At 36.3% G+C, this 20,318-nt stretch overlaps 1 protein-coding gene across 1 annotated transcript in view; it reads right to left on the bottom strand.

Annotated features, from left to right (window-relative positions):
• The window catches only part of LOC150100443 (insulin-induced gene 2 protein-like), a 50,785-nt gene that overhangs the window by 19,257 nt on the left and 11,210 nt on the right, over positions 1 to 20,318 (bottom strand). Inside the window, exons 2-3 of the mRNA XM_090402582.1 lie at positions 10,097 to 10,288; positions 3,683 to 3,807 (exon numbers count right to left, since the gene is read on the bottom strand). Of these exons, the coding sequence (XP_090258708.1) occupies positions 3,683 to 3,807; positions 10,097 to 10,280 (309 nt within the window). The 5' untranslated portion in view covers positions 10,281 to 10,288. The remainder of the gene's footprint in view (positions 1 to 3,682; positions 3,808 to 10,096; positions 10,289 to 20,318) is intronic.

The following is a 20,318-nucleotide window of genomic DNA, read 5'->3' as shown; positions in this document are numbered from 1 at the left end:
TCCACAAAAATGGACGTTGGGTAAGATGGTCATGGAAATGGTTTGAATGTTGTATTTTGCATATCAGCTAAAAAAAAATCAGCTAACGCCTTTTTATTCCCGTTTACGGGAGTAGGCGAGGCCATTTAGCCCTATCTAACTTTTGGAGACTGAGTGGGCAGTTCAATCTCCACCGGTACCCAATCAGAGACAGATGGCCCAAGGCTATCACTAATTAAGCGGTACGCAGTGAAGAGAAACGGCTCAAATGTGCCGCCATCTCGTGGTCCCTAACACAATATATTTAATGTCTGAAATAATGTGGGTTCTACGGTCGATTTTCTTGAGTTTACAGGACGAAAAACCCGAGTTTCCGGGAGGAAAAACCTGCTTGCCCGTGCCAGAGATCAACTAACTCGGGAACCGGTCGAAAAAAGGCTTAGAAAAATTTCCTCTAGTCGCCGACTAGACTCGAAACCAAGTCTTCCTTCGTGCGGCCAAGCGCAGCGGTGTGCAAACGCCACATCCGCTGAGCTACACAGGTATTTTGCATATTTATATCATATTTACAATGGATAAAAGACCCTTGTAGTGGTCTTTCAGTTTAATGAGTAATTATTTTTATATCAGTATGATATTATGAGTAATTATCATTAATATCAGTCTTCACATCTAAATCAACCACTGCTTTTGGCTAATTATCCTACCTACTTATTAATTAGTTTTGTCTTCCTTAAACATGCTAGTGCTACCACATTAAAATAATAAAATGCCCATGACCTAGAGGCAGGAAGTCAACAACAATGAACTGGATATATGTGCCTTCATTAGTTTAAATTAAAATATTTTTTGTTTAATTGGATAAAAAAAGAGCCTGAAGAAATATTTTGTTTCTAGAGCAGGTCCACAGATCATCTAATGCTTTGCTTAAACCAAGTACTAATATACTAGACTCCTACCTTTCAGGGGGCAGATGCAAAATATAAACAACTTTTATTCAAAATGTGTTATGCCATAATATCTACATATGATAATTCTTATTCCCATAAGAAATACAGTATTAATTTAAATATGCGCATACACAGATAAAAACTTCATTTATTAAAATACATAAAAAATTGAATACTTAGTAAAACTATAAACCTTTGCTAATTAATAGTGTAATAATACTAATAAAATTTCTCTAATGTAACGTAATGTCTGTAAATACTAATGTAAGGTCTCCAAGTTACAGATTAGAGATCGCACCAGATATGGTGAGGTGGTCCAAATATAATGAATAAGGACCCATGGATCCCAACAGAGGACTATCAACTGGATAGCAAGAAAATTGACTTTCCATAGTCCTCTAGCTTGGTCTGCTCAGTTCTTTTGCTTTCTTTGAGTCAGACTTTCTTTTATCTATTTTATTTGGTCTCTCTCTCTCTCTCTCTAACTGGCTTGTTTTCTTCCAACTCTGATGCTATTAGAGTATTCGAGGGCTAGAGGTCTCTTTTTCGACTCAATTCCTGGATAGAGTAGGTATGACTCGCTACAGCCTTGGTCAGCAACATACCTAAAAGAAGGTAACTGAAATCAAACCCTGGTCTACCAGGTTGGGGGATTTGATAATAGGCCAGCTCCTTGTATGGATAAAAATAATATTACTCTGAATCTCAGAAAGGAAGGAAATATACCGGCAGATCTTTTCGGCAACTACTTTGCAAGAAATAGACAATGATTTTTGGGACATGGAATGTACAAAATTTAAATACTAAATATCATGAAATAATTCAGGAACTTGAAAAACAAAATGCAGATGCTATGGTCCTAACAGAAATAAGGAAAAAAAGTAAAGGTTTTGAAATAATGGGTAAATATCTACATATATGGAGTGAAGTGGATAAAAGCAGAAGGGATAAAGTGGGAATATCTATCCTCATAAAAAGCAAATGGAAGAACCAAGTAAAAAGTTGGGAAGCAGTAAATGAAAGGTTTATAAAAGTAAATCTTGAAGAACATGGACTGGAATTTTTCATTATTAGACATTGTGCTCCCATGTGATGATGTCTCACTTGATGAAAAGGAGGAATATTTTGAAGATCTCGGAGAAATGGTTGATGGTAGTATGGGGTAGTAGAGTATTACAGGACCTGACAATTGAACAAAGTGACTGCAGGTGAGGATATCTATTATGAATGGATCTTGTCATATTTATCATCCTTCCATAAGGGCAATAAGACCGACCCCAAAAATATAGACATGTCATGTGTTTGGTTAGCAGGATATTTATTTGAATCATGAGGGACAAATTAAATTTAAGACATCCCCAATAATATTAGAGGAACAATTTGGTTTCAAACTTGAACAGATGGCAACAATGTCAGGATCATGAAAATAAGGATATTAGGAATAAATTTGACATTGTTAACATTCAGAAATGTGTGAGCAGAACTAATTAATCTCAGGTGTTATGGTCATTAATGGGAGAGGAACAGTTAGCAAAACTTTTTTTTTTTGCAAGGATGACAGAAAACAGATCCATTAAAAGATGAATTCATCAGATTGAAATAAATTGATACCACAATACAAAGTGCCTTAAAAGACCAAAATATAAGCTCTGTATATAGGAGTACACAAAATATAGGAGTCCTGGCAGAGAACAGACTACCTTTTGTTATAGTACCATCCTAATATCCTGTATATCCCCCCCCCCAAGGGTACATATCAGGTATTTGATTATGACAATGCCTCTTGTGATTGTGCAAGGATTGCTCAGATACAGATTATAAATAGAGCTCTTAAAACAGTGGATCATCACCAAAATTGTATAAAAAAAAGTTGAGAATATGACATCTATGTTCCCAGAACCATTCAATGCTACCAAAGAAATCAGTACATTCAAATGGCTAATAGATATGTTGGAACCATGAAAGGAAACAGCTGGTCTATATAATTTTAAAATAAGAAACAAATGCCATTTATTTATGTGGTAATTGTATGAAATTAAATATTTTAAAATGAGCCTCTAGTATGTCAACAGTGCACTAAAATACTACCTCTTTCCTGCTTGCCCAATCAAAAAAAATATTTACAACATAAATTGGACTAAGGTGAAATGCCTGTTAGTAGCAGTGTGCATTTTACTATTAAACTACTTTTTTAAAAGAACTTACTGTCGTGGAAACGTTTATTTTCACAAATGTAAAAAATGTCAGAGAGATAGAAAAATGCAAATCAGCATATCTACACAAAAAAAATAATATATATATATAAACATTGAAAAAACATCTAGAAGTGCTCGAGTTAGATGGATTAAAAACTAGGCAGCTGCAAAAGGCGGCTTTGTTCGGCACAGCATTCATATTCAGAAGGTATTTCCACAACTCATAGGCCTTTGGGTAGGGCTCGAATTAGTGGAATAGGCTGAGGAAGCAAATCAAGCTTGGATGAATATTATGTATATAGTAATTTATATGTAGTAGGCAAACTTTCAGAACAGGAGTTACCTAAAACACTGAAAATTAAAATCCAAAGTAGATTGAAGACTTTTTCCTGATATTCTAGATCACTATATTTCATAACATTAAATTAGGGCCTGTTGTGAGAATATTATTTGATCACTAGAAAATCAAATTAATTCAATTCTGAAATGCATTCTGTTTTTATATATATATATATATATATATATATATATATATATAAATTGAGAAGGAAAGGATACAGTACTAGCTTGATTAATGCCTACAAATACTGCAACACATCTCATAACACTTGCCCATTCTTGGCTATAAGCTTGTTGTTCTCCTAGTTTATGATCCAAACATGGATATAACAATCCTATCACAGCTAAAAGAAAAACAAACTATTAGCATATATGTTTGAATTTTAAAAATATCAAAAGAGTATTCTATAGAACATTTTTATAAAAGTATTCACAAAAGCAATTTCACAGTCCTTTGCTTAGTGTATAAATACAACATACCTATAATTGCAAGGTATAGTAAAATTTGATATATAAAATTCAGATTGCTTTCAAGCCCACAAGAATAGTTTTAGTAAAAGTTTGCCATCTCATGATAGCACCATAAATGTGTGTACATAAGCAAGGATTTCTTGAATTGGAGATGAATGCTGTGTAAAGAAGGCTGTTCTAGAAAGTAGGAAAATATTATAATTATGAAAACAATGACAGATAATAAAAGAAGAGATATTATTAAAGACAAACAAGGAAATAAAATAATAAAAAGAAAACAGAAAGATGGATAGAATACTTCAAAGAAATAATGAACAGGGAAAAACATGAAAAAGAAATTCAAATACCAGGCAGAACAGAATATTATTAAAAATAGAAACAAAAAAAAAAGTGAAATACAAAAAACATTAACAGAAATAAAAATGAAAAAATAGCTAGTACAAATGATATACAAAATGAACTATTAAGAGCGTATATAGATTTAACGGTGAATATACTCTACACCTGGATGCAGGAAGAATGGCCAGACAAATGAAATATTGAATTATTGATTAAAAAAAATAATTAACTGATTGCAGTAATTAAAGGGAATATCATTATTAAACACAAATAATATACTATTAAGAATAATATTAGAAAGAATAAAAAAAGAAACAGACCAAAAGCTAAGAGAAACAAGCAGGATTTAGAGCCAACTATTTGATCGATATACAGGTTATGTTATGTATCGATCAAATAGCAACACTCAGAATAATAATAGAACAGTAATAGAGTGGCAGTCAAATCTTTATATTAGCTATGTTGATTTCGAAAAAGCTTTTGACAGAGAAGCAATATGAAAATTAAATGTCATATGTAAAATAATGAACACACAAAAAAAAAATTAAAAATATAAATCATAGAATCATACAAATGAGTTATGAGAAATGTTAAGAAAAATGCAAAAAGGAATACAATGGAACTTAATAGAAGTACATGATCTGGATTTTGCAGATATGTTTACTGGCACATACACAACATATGAAGAGGGGAAAAAAACTCAATGAAAACACCTTGATTGTTGGATTAAAAAAATTAAAACAAAAAGGAAAATAATGAAAGAAAGAAACAAAAAGAAGACAGTATTGGATAGTCAAATTCTAGAAGCATTGGAGAGCTTCAATTACCTGGTATCAATAATAAACAGAGGAGGAGAGAAGCCTACTACAGACAAACAGGAAGAACTGTGGACATCCGCCTCAGTGAACACAAAAAATATATCCGGCACTTTCGTTATGGCAAGTCGGGTCTGGCAGACCATGCTTTGGATACCCCAGCACACAGAATCAATTGGAAAAAAAACAAAAGTACTGCACGGAAGCTTCTACAAGTCAGAGAGGTTGTTCCTGGAATCAACAGAAGCCTTAACAAGTATGGCTGTATAAATCTACCAAAGATTTGGTAGACAGTCATCCTAAGACCAAATTAATATTTATTTATTTTAATTTTTTCAAACTTTGGACTACTATATTTTTTTCAAATCTTTGGACTACTGTTTTTTTTTTTTTTTTTTTTTTTTAATAACTTAGATGGTGCCGTATTAGGACTTGAGTCTTGTGTTGCACGCTGCAATTACTTATACTAGCCCCACTGTTACACCGAATTGTGGTTGTCTCGCATTTGTAACAAACTTTGTTTGTGTGCTCTGAAGATGCTGGATATAATACCAGCGAAATATTAGCTTTTAAGTTAATAAATAGTTATTTTCTTATCAGTCTGTGTTCACATCAAAGATGAAATACCGTTTAAATCCAATTCAAAATCTGATAGAGCAATTAACATGTTAGAGAAAACAGAAATCAAAGGAAATATTTAAAAAACAAAATGAGATTATTTAATACAAATATTAAATCAGTTCTACTCTATGCATCAGAAACATGGACAACAATAACAAAAGCAATTAGGAAAAAAAGACAGACTTTGTAAATAAATATTTAAGAATTTTACAATGGCCAGAAAAGATATCCAAAAAAGAATTATGGCAAAAAACCAAACAAATGGATAGGACATGTATTAAGAAAACCTGAAAAAGAAAGTCAAGCAAGCATTAGAGCAAAATCTACAAAGGAAGAAGGCAGGTAGACCAAACATGAACTGGTGGTGAAGTGTAAAAGAAGAGCTCTGAAAGAGTGAAAAGAACTGGACAAAGAGACAGGCACAAGATAGTCAGATGGAGATCCATCATCAAGGCCCTATGCCCCCAAGAAAGTGAAGAGGAATAAGAAACTGTGATGATCACTTACGTTCACTTTATTAAATGCTTTTGATTAAGTGAACTGCCATTAACTATAAAGCAATGTTTTAACACGTTCATTGCCAATCATGCGATATCGCGTGATGCGAGTTCTCGCCAAGCGGCCGATCATGTGTTATCGCGTGGACGTCGCTATCAAGTAAAAAAAATTTGGCCACCACACGAAATTCCAATTTTCAGCTTGGCAATGAACGTGTTAAACTTATGTCCTCATCAGAGACCATGTAGAAACCCAGAATACATCAGCAGCTCATTTCTGAATGCTATATTTACAGGAAGTGAACAGTTTGAAGCTCTGATGTATGGCAATGTTTCAAACTGCTGGAACTGTTTTAATAATAATCATGTGACACCTTCAAGGACTCACTGTCTCCTCTACTACTTAATTTTTCCAACTACACACAATGACACTACAAACACCATCTACTGCTCTCATAGTACTGGGTAATATGAGGGCTCTACTCATCTGAAATCTGACCTTCTGAATTATGCAATGCAGCTATTGTAAAACTTTTAGACCTCCATATTTGAGTATTTCCATTTCTGATCAAATTTCATATACTCCAGCTGCCTTTTTTCTACTTATGTATTCCTGACTGCATCCCTGTTTGGAGTTTTCTACCACCACCATGCTGACACTGCATGTTTCATTTAATCCAAACATCTAGAAAATAATCCAAACATCTAGTAATTAATCAATCCAAACCTCTTCAGTTTTCATGTCACTTTTATCATCTCTAATTCCTTTTACAAAACATTTTCCTCCATTTCTAAGCTTTTTTAATAGCCTCCAGAATAATTTACCACCTTCCTGATACTTATTTTATACATTCTTAAGTCTTCACATGACTTTTGTTTAGCAAATTTTATAGTGCTTCAACTTCCTTACATTTTTCTCTGTATTCTTTAAGAGCAAAAGGCCAACTTAGTTGCAGGAACTTTCAATATGCTTTCTTCCTTTCTTTTAACTGCCTCAACTTTCTGAGTCCACTATGGAGTTCTGATCTCTCTATCCTTACAGACAACCTCACCATGCCTCTCTGGCTGAATCAATTAATATTTTCTTTAGGGTTTGCCACTGGATCTCCAAAGTTTGGTTTTCTTGCTTTCAAACTCATTTTCTCTTCAATGATAAATATATATATATATATATATATATATATATATGAGTCTACAATTCACTTTTGAAAGCTGCTCAACAACTTTCTTACACACTCTTTTCAATATGAAATTCAAGCGTGTCTGCTCTCCAACCAATAGGCCGTGGGTTCGAATCCTGCCATGGGGATGGATGTTTGTGATTGTCCTACAAACTTTGTGTAGAAAGGGAATCTGCGACCCTACCACTTATTCTAGGAGAAGACATCATTGCCAAAATCATGTGATGTATGGCAGTGACCATACGGAGTCTACGGACGCCAAATGTGAAATTTTATCATTCAACACTAAATGGTGATCACTTCCAGTGGGAAAATATCAAAATCAACTATAACACAATCAATGAGACTTTTCTTATTTCTTGCATCTTGTCTCCATGTGAATTTGTGCACATTTTTATGTTGGAATATGGTGTTAGTAATAACTAATCCATGTCCTGAACAGAAATCCAGCAGCCAAATTGACCATTATTATTATTAGCTTTGCACTTTTCTTCAAATTTTCCCAAAACATTTCTATATGTCTGGTAATCATTTCCTTACCAATTTCTGCACTGAAATCTCCTATTACGATAATTATATCCTTTGTGGTATTTTTTCTAGGATTTATTAATCATTTTCTCTTCTGCACTTTCTATGGGCATATGTACATTAATAAGTAATTTCGAAATATTTTGCTTATATTCTCAACATACTTATTCTTTCTTCAATGCTTCAAATTGAAATCACAGATGATTATAACATGTTTCTGATCTGAAACCTGCCAAGTTCATGTTTATCTGAGTTGATTCTGCCACAATAACAAATTTATTGTATTTTCTTTAAATTACCTTCTCCTAGTCATCTCATCTCTTCTTCTGCTACTATATCCATTTCATACCTATTTAATTCATGACCGAGTACCTGAAATGTTCCAGCTCTATAAAAACTAAGTTTCATAATTTTATTTGAAATCTATTATTCCAAGGTGCAGATCAATATCCATTTAAGTCTGTCTGGTTCATAGTTTTGTGACTCATCATGCATGATGTGTCAGGAAGGCATCATACACAATGTAAATAAGAAAGACAATGTCTACAGTTGTAGAGAATGTCAGATGGGGTTCAGTGAGAAATAAAATAAAATTTAGACGCTGTAAGTGATGATGCACATCAATTGGCTTAGTATCCCATAACATAATGCACATATCCTTACAGACATGTATAATGCCATTATCGGAAAGGCCACTACCCAGACCGGTTTCAACCGTTATTGAGGTCTCATCAGCCAGACCCAGAAGTGATACCAAGGTTGAAGTAATATAGGTCATCTTCCTATATACAAGTAGCCAAAAGATGCCACACTTTATTACTAAAGATGATTTCTGCATTACTTCAATCTTGGGATCACTTCTGGGTCTGGCTCCCACTGACGAAACTTTTACCCACAAAACTTTGTTTGCTTTACACTTGGGATATAACTTCTTGGCATCTTTAATTTATAGTATAACCAAGTAAACTTTCAACAGCTATCTATAATTCATAGTATTTTAGTAATAAGCTGTGACACCTTTTGGCTACTTGTATATAGAAATATGACTTCTGCATTACTTCAACCTTGGTATCACTTCTGGGTCTGGCTCCCAACTAATGAGACTTCCATAAAGGTCAAAACCTGTCGGGTATTGGCCCTTCCCATAATGCATAGCATTATTATATGTGTCAGTAAGGATATGTGTTGCATTATGGGATACTAAGGCAACTGATGTGTAGTCAGCCTCTATATACAAGTCGCCCAGGCGTGAAGTGACATCATGTTCAAACTGTTTGCTGACAGTACTTGGATAAAGGGTGAAACCAAGAATATAATTTCTTGGCATCTTTAATTTATATCACTGATACTTTTACAGAGTACCCAGATGTTGGAAAAGTATGTCAAAGTTTTTTTGCAAAGAACTTTGTTTTACATAATTTTTTTTTTTTTGCAATTTTTATTACATTTCTGATTTGTGGAAATTTACAGAGCAGAGTCATGCAATAGGGGTGAAGGACCAGTGAATATGACTTGCACAAATGGAGTGCCCAAACTCCACTCCAGGCATGGAGGCAACATTACTTCCTGCAAGCTGTGATAAAATAACTTCCTCCAGGCACAATATAGAGAAGTAGTAGGGGGCAATAGGATTGTTTCCATGCTTGTCAGAATGACCCCTGAAGTATTACCAACAAGTTTGGTCCATGTAACATTTAGCAACCAACCTGGAGGAGATGCTGGCTCCCTAATTAATTATAGTGTGCTGAGCAAGCTATCACCCTTGCTAGACCTGCTCAGCACACTATTCTACTCCTGAGATGAAAAACATGATAACCATCTACAGGCAAGTGTAACAAGGCAGCAATGTTTTACCAAGTAATGAAAGTCATCTACCACTTAGGGGCCTAAATAATTCCCTCCACTTGCCTTTACAAAATCTAAATATGCATCTTCCTTGTCAAGTGCATTATCACCTTGTTGTAGTTTCCCCAAAGGGAATTGACAAGGCCATTTAAGCCCCAACTGGTTTTCTAAAGGCTGATGGGTAGTCAATTTCCACCCTTGGTAGTTAGAGATAGATGGATTAAAGCTGTCTATGGTTTTTATAGACATTCAGGGAGCAGGGAGTATGGCAGACTATTGTCCCCATCTTATGGTCCCTGAATACTATACAGAATGAAATATTAATGAAATACTTACCAGAGGCAGTTCCACAAATTGCAGGGACCCACCAAGGAGAATAAATCAGTCTTGATGCCAATTTGTTATGAAGTGATGGGAGGTGTCTTTCAATTTGCAACACATTTAACACCAATGCAAACATTACACCAACAGTGAACAGGAGAACTGCTCGGCATAAAAGTTGACAAGTTGTGGTCTTCATTTTCTTTTCTGGGAGAATGGGAAAGAAAAACGATAACAATATCTGAGAAATATTTAAGTAAATCTGATCTGTTAGCTAATATATATATATATATATATATATATATATATATATGTGTGTGTGTGTGTGTGTGTGTGATCATTAGTTACACTGACTCGGTGATTAGATATGTTCATCTTTTTTTTTGACTGACTGAAACCGAGAAAACAGATAACACTTAAAGAAAATTCAAAAAAAAACATAAAAACACTGTGTCATTATAATAACAGACTTGTAAACTGAAGTTAAGTTTGAATTGTCGTTATAGTCCATTCTGTAGTTCTGTTGTTGTGCAAATGCGAGCGTATGAGTTCACGCGTACACCAGTATCTAGTAGTCAGGTAGACTATAACTGAGGTTGCTGTTGATGTGAGAAGGGTCTATGACCGTTGCATTGCCCTTGTCTGCTTGGAGGATATTAATAGCTCTATTCCTTTTAAGTTTTACTCCAAGCAGACAAGGGCAATGCAACAGTCGTACTAAATAAAACAGTTTCTTGCGAAAAAATCCTGACGTTACTAGAATCAGATATCTATTCTGAACTAGACTGAGACCCAACGAGAGAGAGAAATACATAATCGAACAAACAAACAATCTCTTTAAGACGACAACAGAACTTCCAAGAAATGCACGTCTTTCTCTTCAGTCCTTATATCCACTTATTCCAAGATTATACGGCCTTCCAAAGGTGCATAAAGCAAATTGTCTGCTCAGGCAATAGTTGATAGTATTGATTCACCGACATATAAATTATAAAAATATGTAGCATCCTCCTTAAAAAGGTCTAGTAGGAAAATCTTCCTCTTACATTAAAAATTCAACGGACTTTGCTTCTAAAATCAAAGATATAAAGCTGAAGAATTCCGACATTATGGCGAACTTTGATGTTGTGGGACTTTATAAATGTTCCAATGCAAGATGTTCTCAGCATTTTAAAAAACAAGATCTCTAAAAAGATTTTTGCCCTCCTCTCACACTGTATTAGTTCAGGGTATTTTAAGTTTGAAAAGAAAATTTATAAACAGAACAAAGGACTAGCTATGGGTATTAATCAAAATGCTAAAAAGGAGCTGTATATGAGTGTTCAAACCAATTTTAATTTGTGGACCTGAGAGCTGCGCTAGAAATAAAAAAAGTTCAAAGACTGAAGAGAAGACATGAGAGTTCCAAAAAAAAGGGAAGTGAGCTGACAGCATCAATGGGCAGAATCATATTAAAAATGACAATATTAAGAAAGGAACTTGACATTATTAAATGCTGGGGAGATATGGAAAACAAACAGAATGGGAGAGGTTACAAAACTGGTGTCTGATGGCAGGGAAAGACCCAAAGGAAGATCAAGATCTTGGTTCATTGATGCAGTCAAAAGTATTTTAGAAGACCAATATATAAAATCGAACAATACTGGAGCCATGGCAGGTAAATTTTCTTCCAAGTCTGTCTGCTGTCAATAGGATGTAAACTTTTCATGTAGTATCTTCAGGATACTACAAGGGATACTATGATAGTATCCCTTGAGGATACATATCCAGAATTTCTGATAAAAAAGAAATAACAGAAAAATAAGAAAAACCCTTAAAAATCCCTAGATAAAGGGAGAGAAAGTGGACTGTATCTTTGAGATCATGAACAAGATCTCAAAGATTAAGATGGGTTAACAAGGTTTAGGTGGAACTTGCTATATAAGGCAAACAAACCAGAAGAGATATGCATATCAAAGCACATCAAGAACATGGTGAAAAAAAAAGAAAGAAAGCATAAGTGAGAAAAAGTTGCACAACATACAATAAGGAAAAATCATGAAGTTCTACAATGCATACTGAAATGACTACAGGTTGCTTTGTCAAAAAATCATTTAAAAACCCTTATGAACAAAAGGTTCTTTCCAATACATTAGGTTTGGTTGTCTTACATCAAAAACATAGTGCAAGATTTTTGACATTCTATATATCATGTCATTAGTCAACATAATATAACATGAGTTGTGTATACACAACATTGTTAGTCTATTTCAAACATTCAACATTACTGATACTGTTAGCATGCCTGTTGCAAAACCCAGTCAGTGTAATACTATTTTAATTTATTTTATTTCACTCTTCTGAAGATGGCATTATGTTACACATGAAACTAATAGATTAAAACATCCAGAATATCTTTATCTTCAGTTTTCACCCCTATTTTTTTTTCCTTCATTTCTTACACTTCAAGTCTTCAAAACATTTGCCACCTTTATGATATCTTCTCTATTCTTACCAATGTTCTTCCATGACTTATACTTCACTACTTTTTACACACACAGCTTAGATATCTAAGTTGTGTGTGTGTAAGAACTTCGACACAACTTCTTTTCCATTACCGCCCCTATCTTCAAGTCCACCAAGAAGTTTCAGGTTTTTCTTTATCCATCCTCCAAAATAGTTTCATCAAATCTTTCACAGTGAATAAAAGCACATTTCCTTCAGATTTCACCAAGTCTCCATGGATTGGTTCTTGTTTTGAGAAAGTTATATTGAGCAGTTTCACCTCCAAAGCTGCTCAAACTTTTTTTTTTTAATGTTCACATTTTCTTTTCAACATAACATTCATTTCTATCTTGCTTAAAACTAAATGTTAATCACTTCCTATTTCAAACTCCTGGTGTTTGCTTCAATCTTAACCATTGTGAAGATATGACATAGAACAGCAATACATAGACAACAAGAATTTTCTTATTTTTTGTGTGATCTCTCCACTTGATTTTATGCACATCTTTATATTGAAAGATGGTGTTAATAATGACTAACAGATGTCCCGAACAGAAATCCAGCAAATACTTATTTTAACTTTGCTATTTTCTCCAGTCCCAAAATATTTCTATGCCTAGAATTCATTTCCAACTCTTGTTTAGATTAAAAAATAAATAAAAAGCTTTTCCTTTGTCTTTTCTAATGAACTGAAAAATTCCTTTACTACTTCTTCATTAGAAGCATATGTACAAATAACTTGAATTGCTGAATTCCCCATTTCGAACTTGCCTGCCATTTGAGAATTTTATCTTCATGTTTAGTGTCACCATTTTAACTACTCTTTCCTTTCATCACTTCTGAATATAAATCTTATATTTTGCAGTATCAAACCTGTTTTAGTTTTCATTTTGGTAACATCAGTTATGTCAACATAGTACTTTTTTAATTCATCTGATAGGTATCATTAACATTGGCATCAACAGGAAGAAATGAAACTATCTTCAATTCTGCTGAAGTTCTGTTTGAGTTTGTTCCAATAGCTGGCTTTTCAATGTTTGCCCTGATTCCCAGAATCAAATAGTGAGGGACCTTTTATAACCAAGCAATGCCTCAGACAGCATGACATTACATCACATTGTACTTTTCCTGCATTTAAAATAATACAGAACACAATTTGTTCAACTAAATTTTAATTTAGTCATGTATGAGCATGTCAGCCCATGCTCATACATTCAGTATTCTTGAGGAAATAATGGGACAATATTATGAGAAAGTGAGGATTGGGCACTGGATCAGAAGCCCTGCTACGTTATACATAAACAGTAATTCTGTATACACACTGTAAGTAGCCTAAACTCTTATGTCTACACTACAGAATTAGGATTACTCTGTTAACAAGATGTAATATATATTCTGAATGTAGTATAATACCCTGACTTAACATTTAGTAGATGGCATTTTATAAATTCTCAAATTTCAGTGATAACCGGAATGCTTTAAGACTGTTTTTATACATCAATGATCTTGATTCCTTTCAAATGGTCTTTATTCCTTTCAGAAATCTGAAAGGAATAAAGATCATTGATGTACAAAAACTGAGTTCAAAAGGAAAAACTGCAAGAGCTGTGCAGACCATACAAAATATTGCTGTAATAAAGATAGAGAGATGCTTGTTGCAACATGACCAGGATTTGACCACACTTGAAATATGCACAAATTTAGTTTCCATCATTGAGAAAACTCTGAAAAGAATTAGAAATAACTAAGCAAATTCAGGACTCAGAAATGTTTGTTATGGGAAAAGATCATTGATGTACAAAAACTGAGTTCAAAATGAAAAACTGCAAGAGCTGTGCAGACCACACAAAATATTGCTGTAATAACGATAGAGATAGTCTGAGGGTCTCACTTTAGTGAGTACGGGCGTGGCAAACCCGAGGTACCTGATGCTGGACCATGTCCTACTTCATGTAATATACATCTGTTATATACATCTGTAGACTGGTCCCTCCTCTTCCTCCCTTGCTTCTTTCTTTCTTCTCGCTCCTTCCCCCGAATGCTATTAGAGTATTCGAGGGGAATCTTTCCTATTTTGCCGTGTCATTTCGTCTTGTGCTAACAGGACATTATCAAACACTGTAACATGATCAGGCCATCAAAAAATGTTCATACCACATCGTCCGTTGCGTGGGTTACCAAGGGACGCGTTCGGGCTTTAAGCAGAGGGACCCATTTGAAAAATGTGTTACAGTCTCCCTTAGACACCACTCCTCAGCACTCTGCTAGAGGAAACTCCATCAATGGGCCCGCTACCCATTTGGGGAGGTGTTTAGGAGCAGAGCAAAGAAATGGTTCTGCAAAAGAACGGAAATGGCAATGACAACGGCACCAGACTATGGCATTAGGCAACTGGAACATCTTCTCTCTGACAGGGAAGGAGTTGGAACTGGTCGAGGAAGCCAAGCACTACCGGCTAGACTTAGTCGGGCTTTCTTCGACCAAGAGGAGAGACTCTGGAACTGTCGACCTGGATAAGGGGTGGAAGCTCTACTACTCTGGTGTGAGCCCGACAATGTCTGCTCAGGTGGGTGTGGGGATACTCACAAACCCCCAGCTGTTGTCAGACTGTGTTGCTGAGTGGATCCCATTGGGGGGGGGGGGACGGATATGTGTGTTAAGGCTTCAGATGAAAAACCATGATTTGGCTGTGGTGCAAGCCTATGCACCTAATCTAGAGTCAGAATACTCTCCATTCCTAGAGGAAGTGGATGCTGCTTTTGACAGGGTGGCAGACATGGAATCAGTCCCGCTAATGGGTGACTTCAATGCACATGTTGGAACAGATGACCAGACATGGAGGGGGTGTGGTTGGGAGGAACGGCACCCCTGACCTTAATGCAAATGGGTTGAAATTATTGGACTTCTGCTGTACTAACAGCTTGTCCATAATGAATACCTTCTTCCAGCACTGAGAAGTTCATAAGTATACCTGGTACAGGGATACACTAGAACAAAGGTCTCTGACTGACTTCTTTATGGTCTCAGCAGACCTATTTTCCTCAGTGTTGGACGTTCGTGTGAGAAGAAGGGCAGAACTGTCAACTGACCACCTTGCTGTGTGCACTCTACGGATTCAGAAACCAGATGCTACCATCAATGCTGGTAGGCCTAAGCAGCTATACCACGTGAAATGGGAGGCATTGGAAAATGAGGCTGTGAGGAAGAATTTTGCAGATGACATTTCCTCCAGGTTCAAAGAGATTCCCAAGCATACTGCAGATGTTGAGGAGAAGTGGAAGCTGTTCAGAACAGCTGTCACTGTCTCTGCACTCTCATGCTGTGGCAGAAAGCAGCTCGGTGTGGCAACAGGCAGTGAGAAAAGGACACCCTGGTGGAACCAAGAAGTCCAAAAAAAACTGTCCGGGCAAAAAAGGAGTGCTACTTAACATGGCTTAGGGTTAGGTCACCTGAGATGCGTTTGCGGTATGCTGAGGCATGAAAAGTTGCTGCTGAGGCAGTAAAGACAGCAAAGCAGAAGGCTTGGGAATCCTGTGGAGAAAGATTAGACTCATCCTATGCAAATGCAAACAAAGTATTCTGGCAGACCATTTGCCGCCTTCGAGGGAGGAAATCGTGCACAGCAAGGGCAATTAAGGCCTCTGATGGTGCACTTTCAACAACCGAGAAGGATATCCTCCACAGATTGAGGGAATACTTTGAGAGCCTTCTTAACCCGGGTGGCCCAGCAGCTGTGGACATCCAAGAGGTGCAGATCGGGGCAATGACTAGTCTCACAGCAGAAGAGGTCCATTTAGCAATAAAATCGCTAAAATCGGGCAAGGCTGCTGGCGATGATGAAATTCGGCCCGAAATTCTAAAAGCCTTAAATCGAGACTGTGTTCTCTGGCTAACTCGAGTGCGTCAGGCTGCTTGGATATCTGGGCAAGCACCAAAGCAATGGCAGACAGGCATAATAATACTAGTCTTCAAGAAGGGAGACCAGAAGGATTGCAGTAACTATCGTGGCATCTCTCTGCTCAGCCTGCCTGGGAAAGTATATGCTAGGTGCTTGGAAAGACGGTGCAGGAACATAACTGAGTCAAAGTTCCAGGAAGAACAATGCAGCTTTCGTCCTGGTAGAAGCACAACTGACCAAATCTTCACTTTGTGGCAAGTCTTTGAGAAATCTTGGGAATATGCCAAGAATGTCTACACATGTTTTGTGGACTTGGAGAAGGCATATGACCGGGTTCCTTGGGATAAGCTTTGGTAAGTAGTACAGGAGTATGGAGTGGATGGCCAACTATTAGCTGCCATCAAATCCTTGTATGAATGCCCAGAGTTTTGTGTCAGGGTAAACAGCACAAAGTCTGAACCTTTCACAGTCTCCATTGGCCTCTGCCAAGGGTGTGTTCTGTCACTCCTCCTTTTCATAAGTGTGTCAGAATTGGAAGATGTAGCATTGGACGTCTGCTTTTTGCAGATGACCTAGTTCTGCTTAGCTCTTCCACAGATGACCTCCAACGGACCTTGAATAGGTTTGTATCTGTTTGTGCAGATGCTGGAATGAAGATCAGTGTGACCAAAACTGAAACATTTGTGGTCTCGAAACAACCATCCCAGTGCACTCTACATGTAAGTGGAGTCCCAATGAGGCAGGAGAAGTTTAAATACCTTGGGTCCATATTCACGAATGATGGAAAATGGGATGTAGAGCTAGATATTTGAATTGGCTTAGCAAGCTCAATATTGCGGGAGCTTAGCCGTTCGGTAGTAGTGAAGCGGGAGTTAGGCCAGAAGGCAAAGCTGGCTGTCTTCAATAAAGTCTATGTCCCCATCCTCACCTATGGTCATGAGAGTTGGGTAATGAACGAAAGAATGCAAACACTAATCCAAGCGGCTGAAATGAGGTTCCTTTGAGGGGTTGCAGGGCTGACAAGACTCGATAGTCAGAAGCTCTGCAATTCGGGAAACCCTCATTACTCAACCGCTGCTTCTCCGTGTTGAGAGATCACAGTTACGTTGGTACGGGCACCTGGTCAGAATGCCACAAGAGAGGCTCCCTCGGGCAGGCCCTCTTTGCCAAGCCAGAGGGTGGGAGGCCAAGGACTCACTGGATAGATTATATCCAAAACCTTGAGTGGACACATTTGGGAATCCCACCAAAGAACACCTGAACTTGGTGGCAGAGGATCGTGACCATTGGAAGTTCCTCTTGCAACTGTTCCCCCCCACACACACACAACCCAATTAGGAAAGGTGAGCCTTGAAGATGTATATATGTATGTAAAGATAGAGATGTGCTTGTTGCAACATGACCATGATTTGACCACACTTGAAATATGTACAAATTTAGTTTCCATCAATGAGAAAACCCTAAAAAGAATTAGAAATAACTGAGCAAAATCAGGACTTAGAAATATTTGTTATGGGAAAAGGAAATTTAAATTGCATAGCTCAGTAGACAGACAATGAATTGGTAATGAAGTTGTTGATGTTTACCAGAGTAATAAGAAGGAAATTATATATAACAGAGCAGAAGGAAAGAAAATGAACACACAACCATCCCTGGGAGTTGTATAACAGTATGTTATGAGTGGTGAAGAAAAAATAAACAGCAGAAGCTAATTCTGCCACTGCATGCTTTATGAACATTGTTTGCTTGCATGCACATAATTCAGCCACTTTTTTCACAACTTAAAATACAAGCAGCAACTTGTATTTTATTTATGATCATATTTCAAACTCCTCCAATCTTCCTCTTCATTCATCCTTCTTTACCTATGTTTTGAAACAACTTCCATTATTTTCAAAAAACTCAAACTCACAATTCTTATGACATAACAGTTCACATTATATAATGTAATTATACAGTAGTAAAATGGATTATACTACTAATGCAATATCACCTAAGATTGAAATATCACCTAAGTAAATAAACAAAGACTAACTGTGTAACATGGCATTTCTGCATGAGTAGAAATGAAGAAAAATCTTTTACAGGTCTTTAAGCCAGGCTAAGCTGCTTTAGTACAAGTACAGAGTCCTGTCTCCCATTAAGATATTTCCTTCCATAAAGCAGGTCCAAGAATGTTTGTATTTACAGATGGCATCAATGTCAACATGACCAAATGAATAATACTGCAAGATTGTCCACAAGCAAGTGTGGATATGATAAGTTAAATACTTAAAAGGAAAGCAGAATTAGGTGAATTATTACAAAACCAAAATTCCCATTTATATATGTATATAAAATAAATAACTAAAGGTTATATATATCACACATGAATGCACATATACAGTAAGGTATTTTTAAACTAACAGACAGTGTAATGTTATAGAAAATAGTTAGAAAGGAATCTATTAATGTGTTCCTTGAAGAGCTGGGGTTATTCACCATGAGAAAACATGGAGAAAGCAATTCTGAACTAAAGAGGTAGATTGAATGAAGAAACAGGATAAGATGTTTGTAATTAAACTGTATGGATGCTGACAAGTGGCTGTCTGCATTGGTACATGATCAGAGGGCAGAACAGTAATGATAGTCGTCAATTCAGCAGAGCAGCAGCTAAGGAAATACCTATAAAAAAAAAAAAGCAGAAACAGAGCCTTCATGATAAAGTGATTGAATAACGTTAGTGAGAGAATCATCTATTTAGCAAATAGCCCTCTTCTGGATGCAATCTAGCATTTTCTCATGGAAGATTTGGATGCACAAATTCCAAATGCGAGAACACTATTCTAAGAATGGACAGGTTTGGGATTTATAAAGTGTGTTTAAAGTTCAATATATAAAATAATACCAAGTTTTTTTGGAGGCTGAAGAGGCTACAGATATGTGGTTGTGCCATAAGCCAGATGTGAAAGTCAATACAACAAGAGATGCTAATCTTGATTGAAATATCACTGAACGTGAGGGATTGAATCAAGATCTTTATTCTGACAAATAAAACAGATTGTTACATAGGCAAAGTGGATACTAGATTCAACATTTTTTCAAAGCCTAACAATTAAAGTTTCGTAAGCTGACCTGAAACCTTATGAGAATACAATCCTCAGCATTCCAGAGTTGCCTTAGCTTGCACTACTTAAAAGATGTGTCCCTATATTCACCTTTTATTAGTGCATTTGATAAAGGTTTCACTGGCCTGACAGCCATTTTGAACTTGTTTTCTCGTAAGCTCTCAGGTCAACTTATGAAACTTTCATAGTTTCTACAAACATTCAGCATTAAAATAATGTTGAATCTAGTATTCACTTTGCCTATGTAATTTTACATCACCGAAATGAAGCCTTATGGTTCTTCCTTTAGTAAAAACAGATTGTTTTGGTAATGTTTAAGGCATTTAAGCTCTTCAAGTTTGAATCATTTAAGCACTACAAGGTTTTGTGAATGAAGAGGAGAGTACTGTGATCAGCAAAATTATGGAAAGGATGCAAGGTCAATGAGAGATCATTAACATACAAAATGATTGTGGCTAAAAGCACAGAGCCCTAGGGAGAGAGTACTCCTCTGACACTGAAACCAGAGAGAAAACTAGCAAATCCAATCATAAATATAGTGGAGGGAAGAGCCACAACATGATAGTTTGGTAAAGCCACAATGATGCTCACATGCCTTGAAAATATCAAGAGTGACCACATGAATTTCTCCAAACTTGTCCATGGCTTTGGGGGGGGTCGATAGGCAAGTAAAGCTTGTGAGGATATTTGCTACAAGAGTAACAGAATCCATACTGGTAACCACCAAATAATTGGTGGTTCCCCAAGT

This window comes from Typopeltis vanoorti, chromosome 13 (assembly GCF_054136105.1).
Source record: "Typopeltis vanoorti isolate ZY-2024b chromosome 13, IOZ_Tvanoo_1.0, whole genome shotgun sequence".
Lineage (NCBI taxonomy): Eukaryota > Metazoa > Arthropoda > Arachnida > Uropygi > Thelyphonidae > Typopeltis > Typopeltis vanoorti.
The sequence above is the reverse complement of the archived record's forward strand: the minus strand, read 5'-3'. Positions and strand labels throughout refer to the sequence as shown.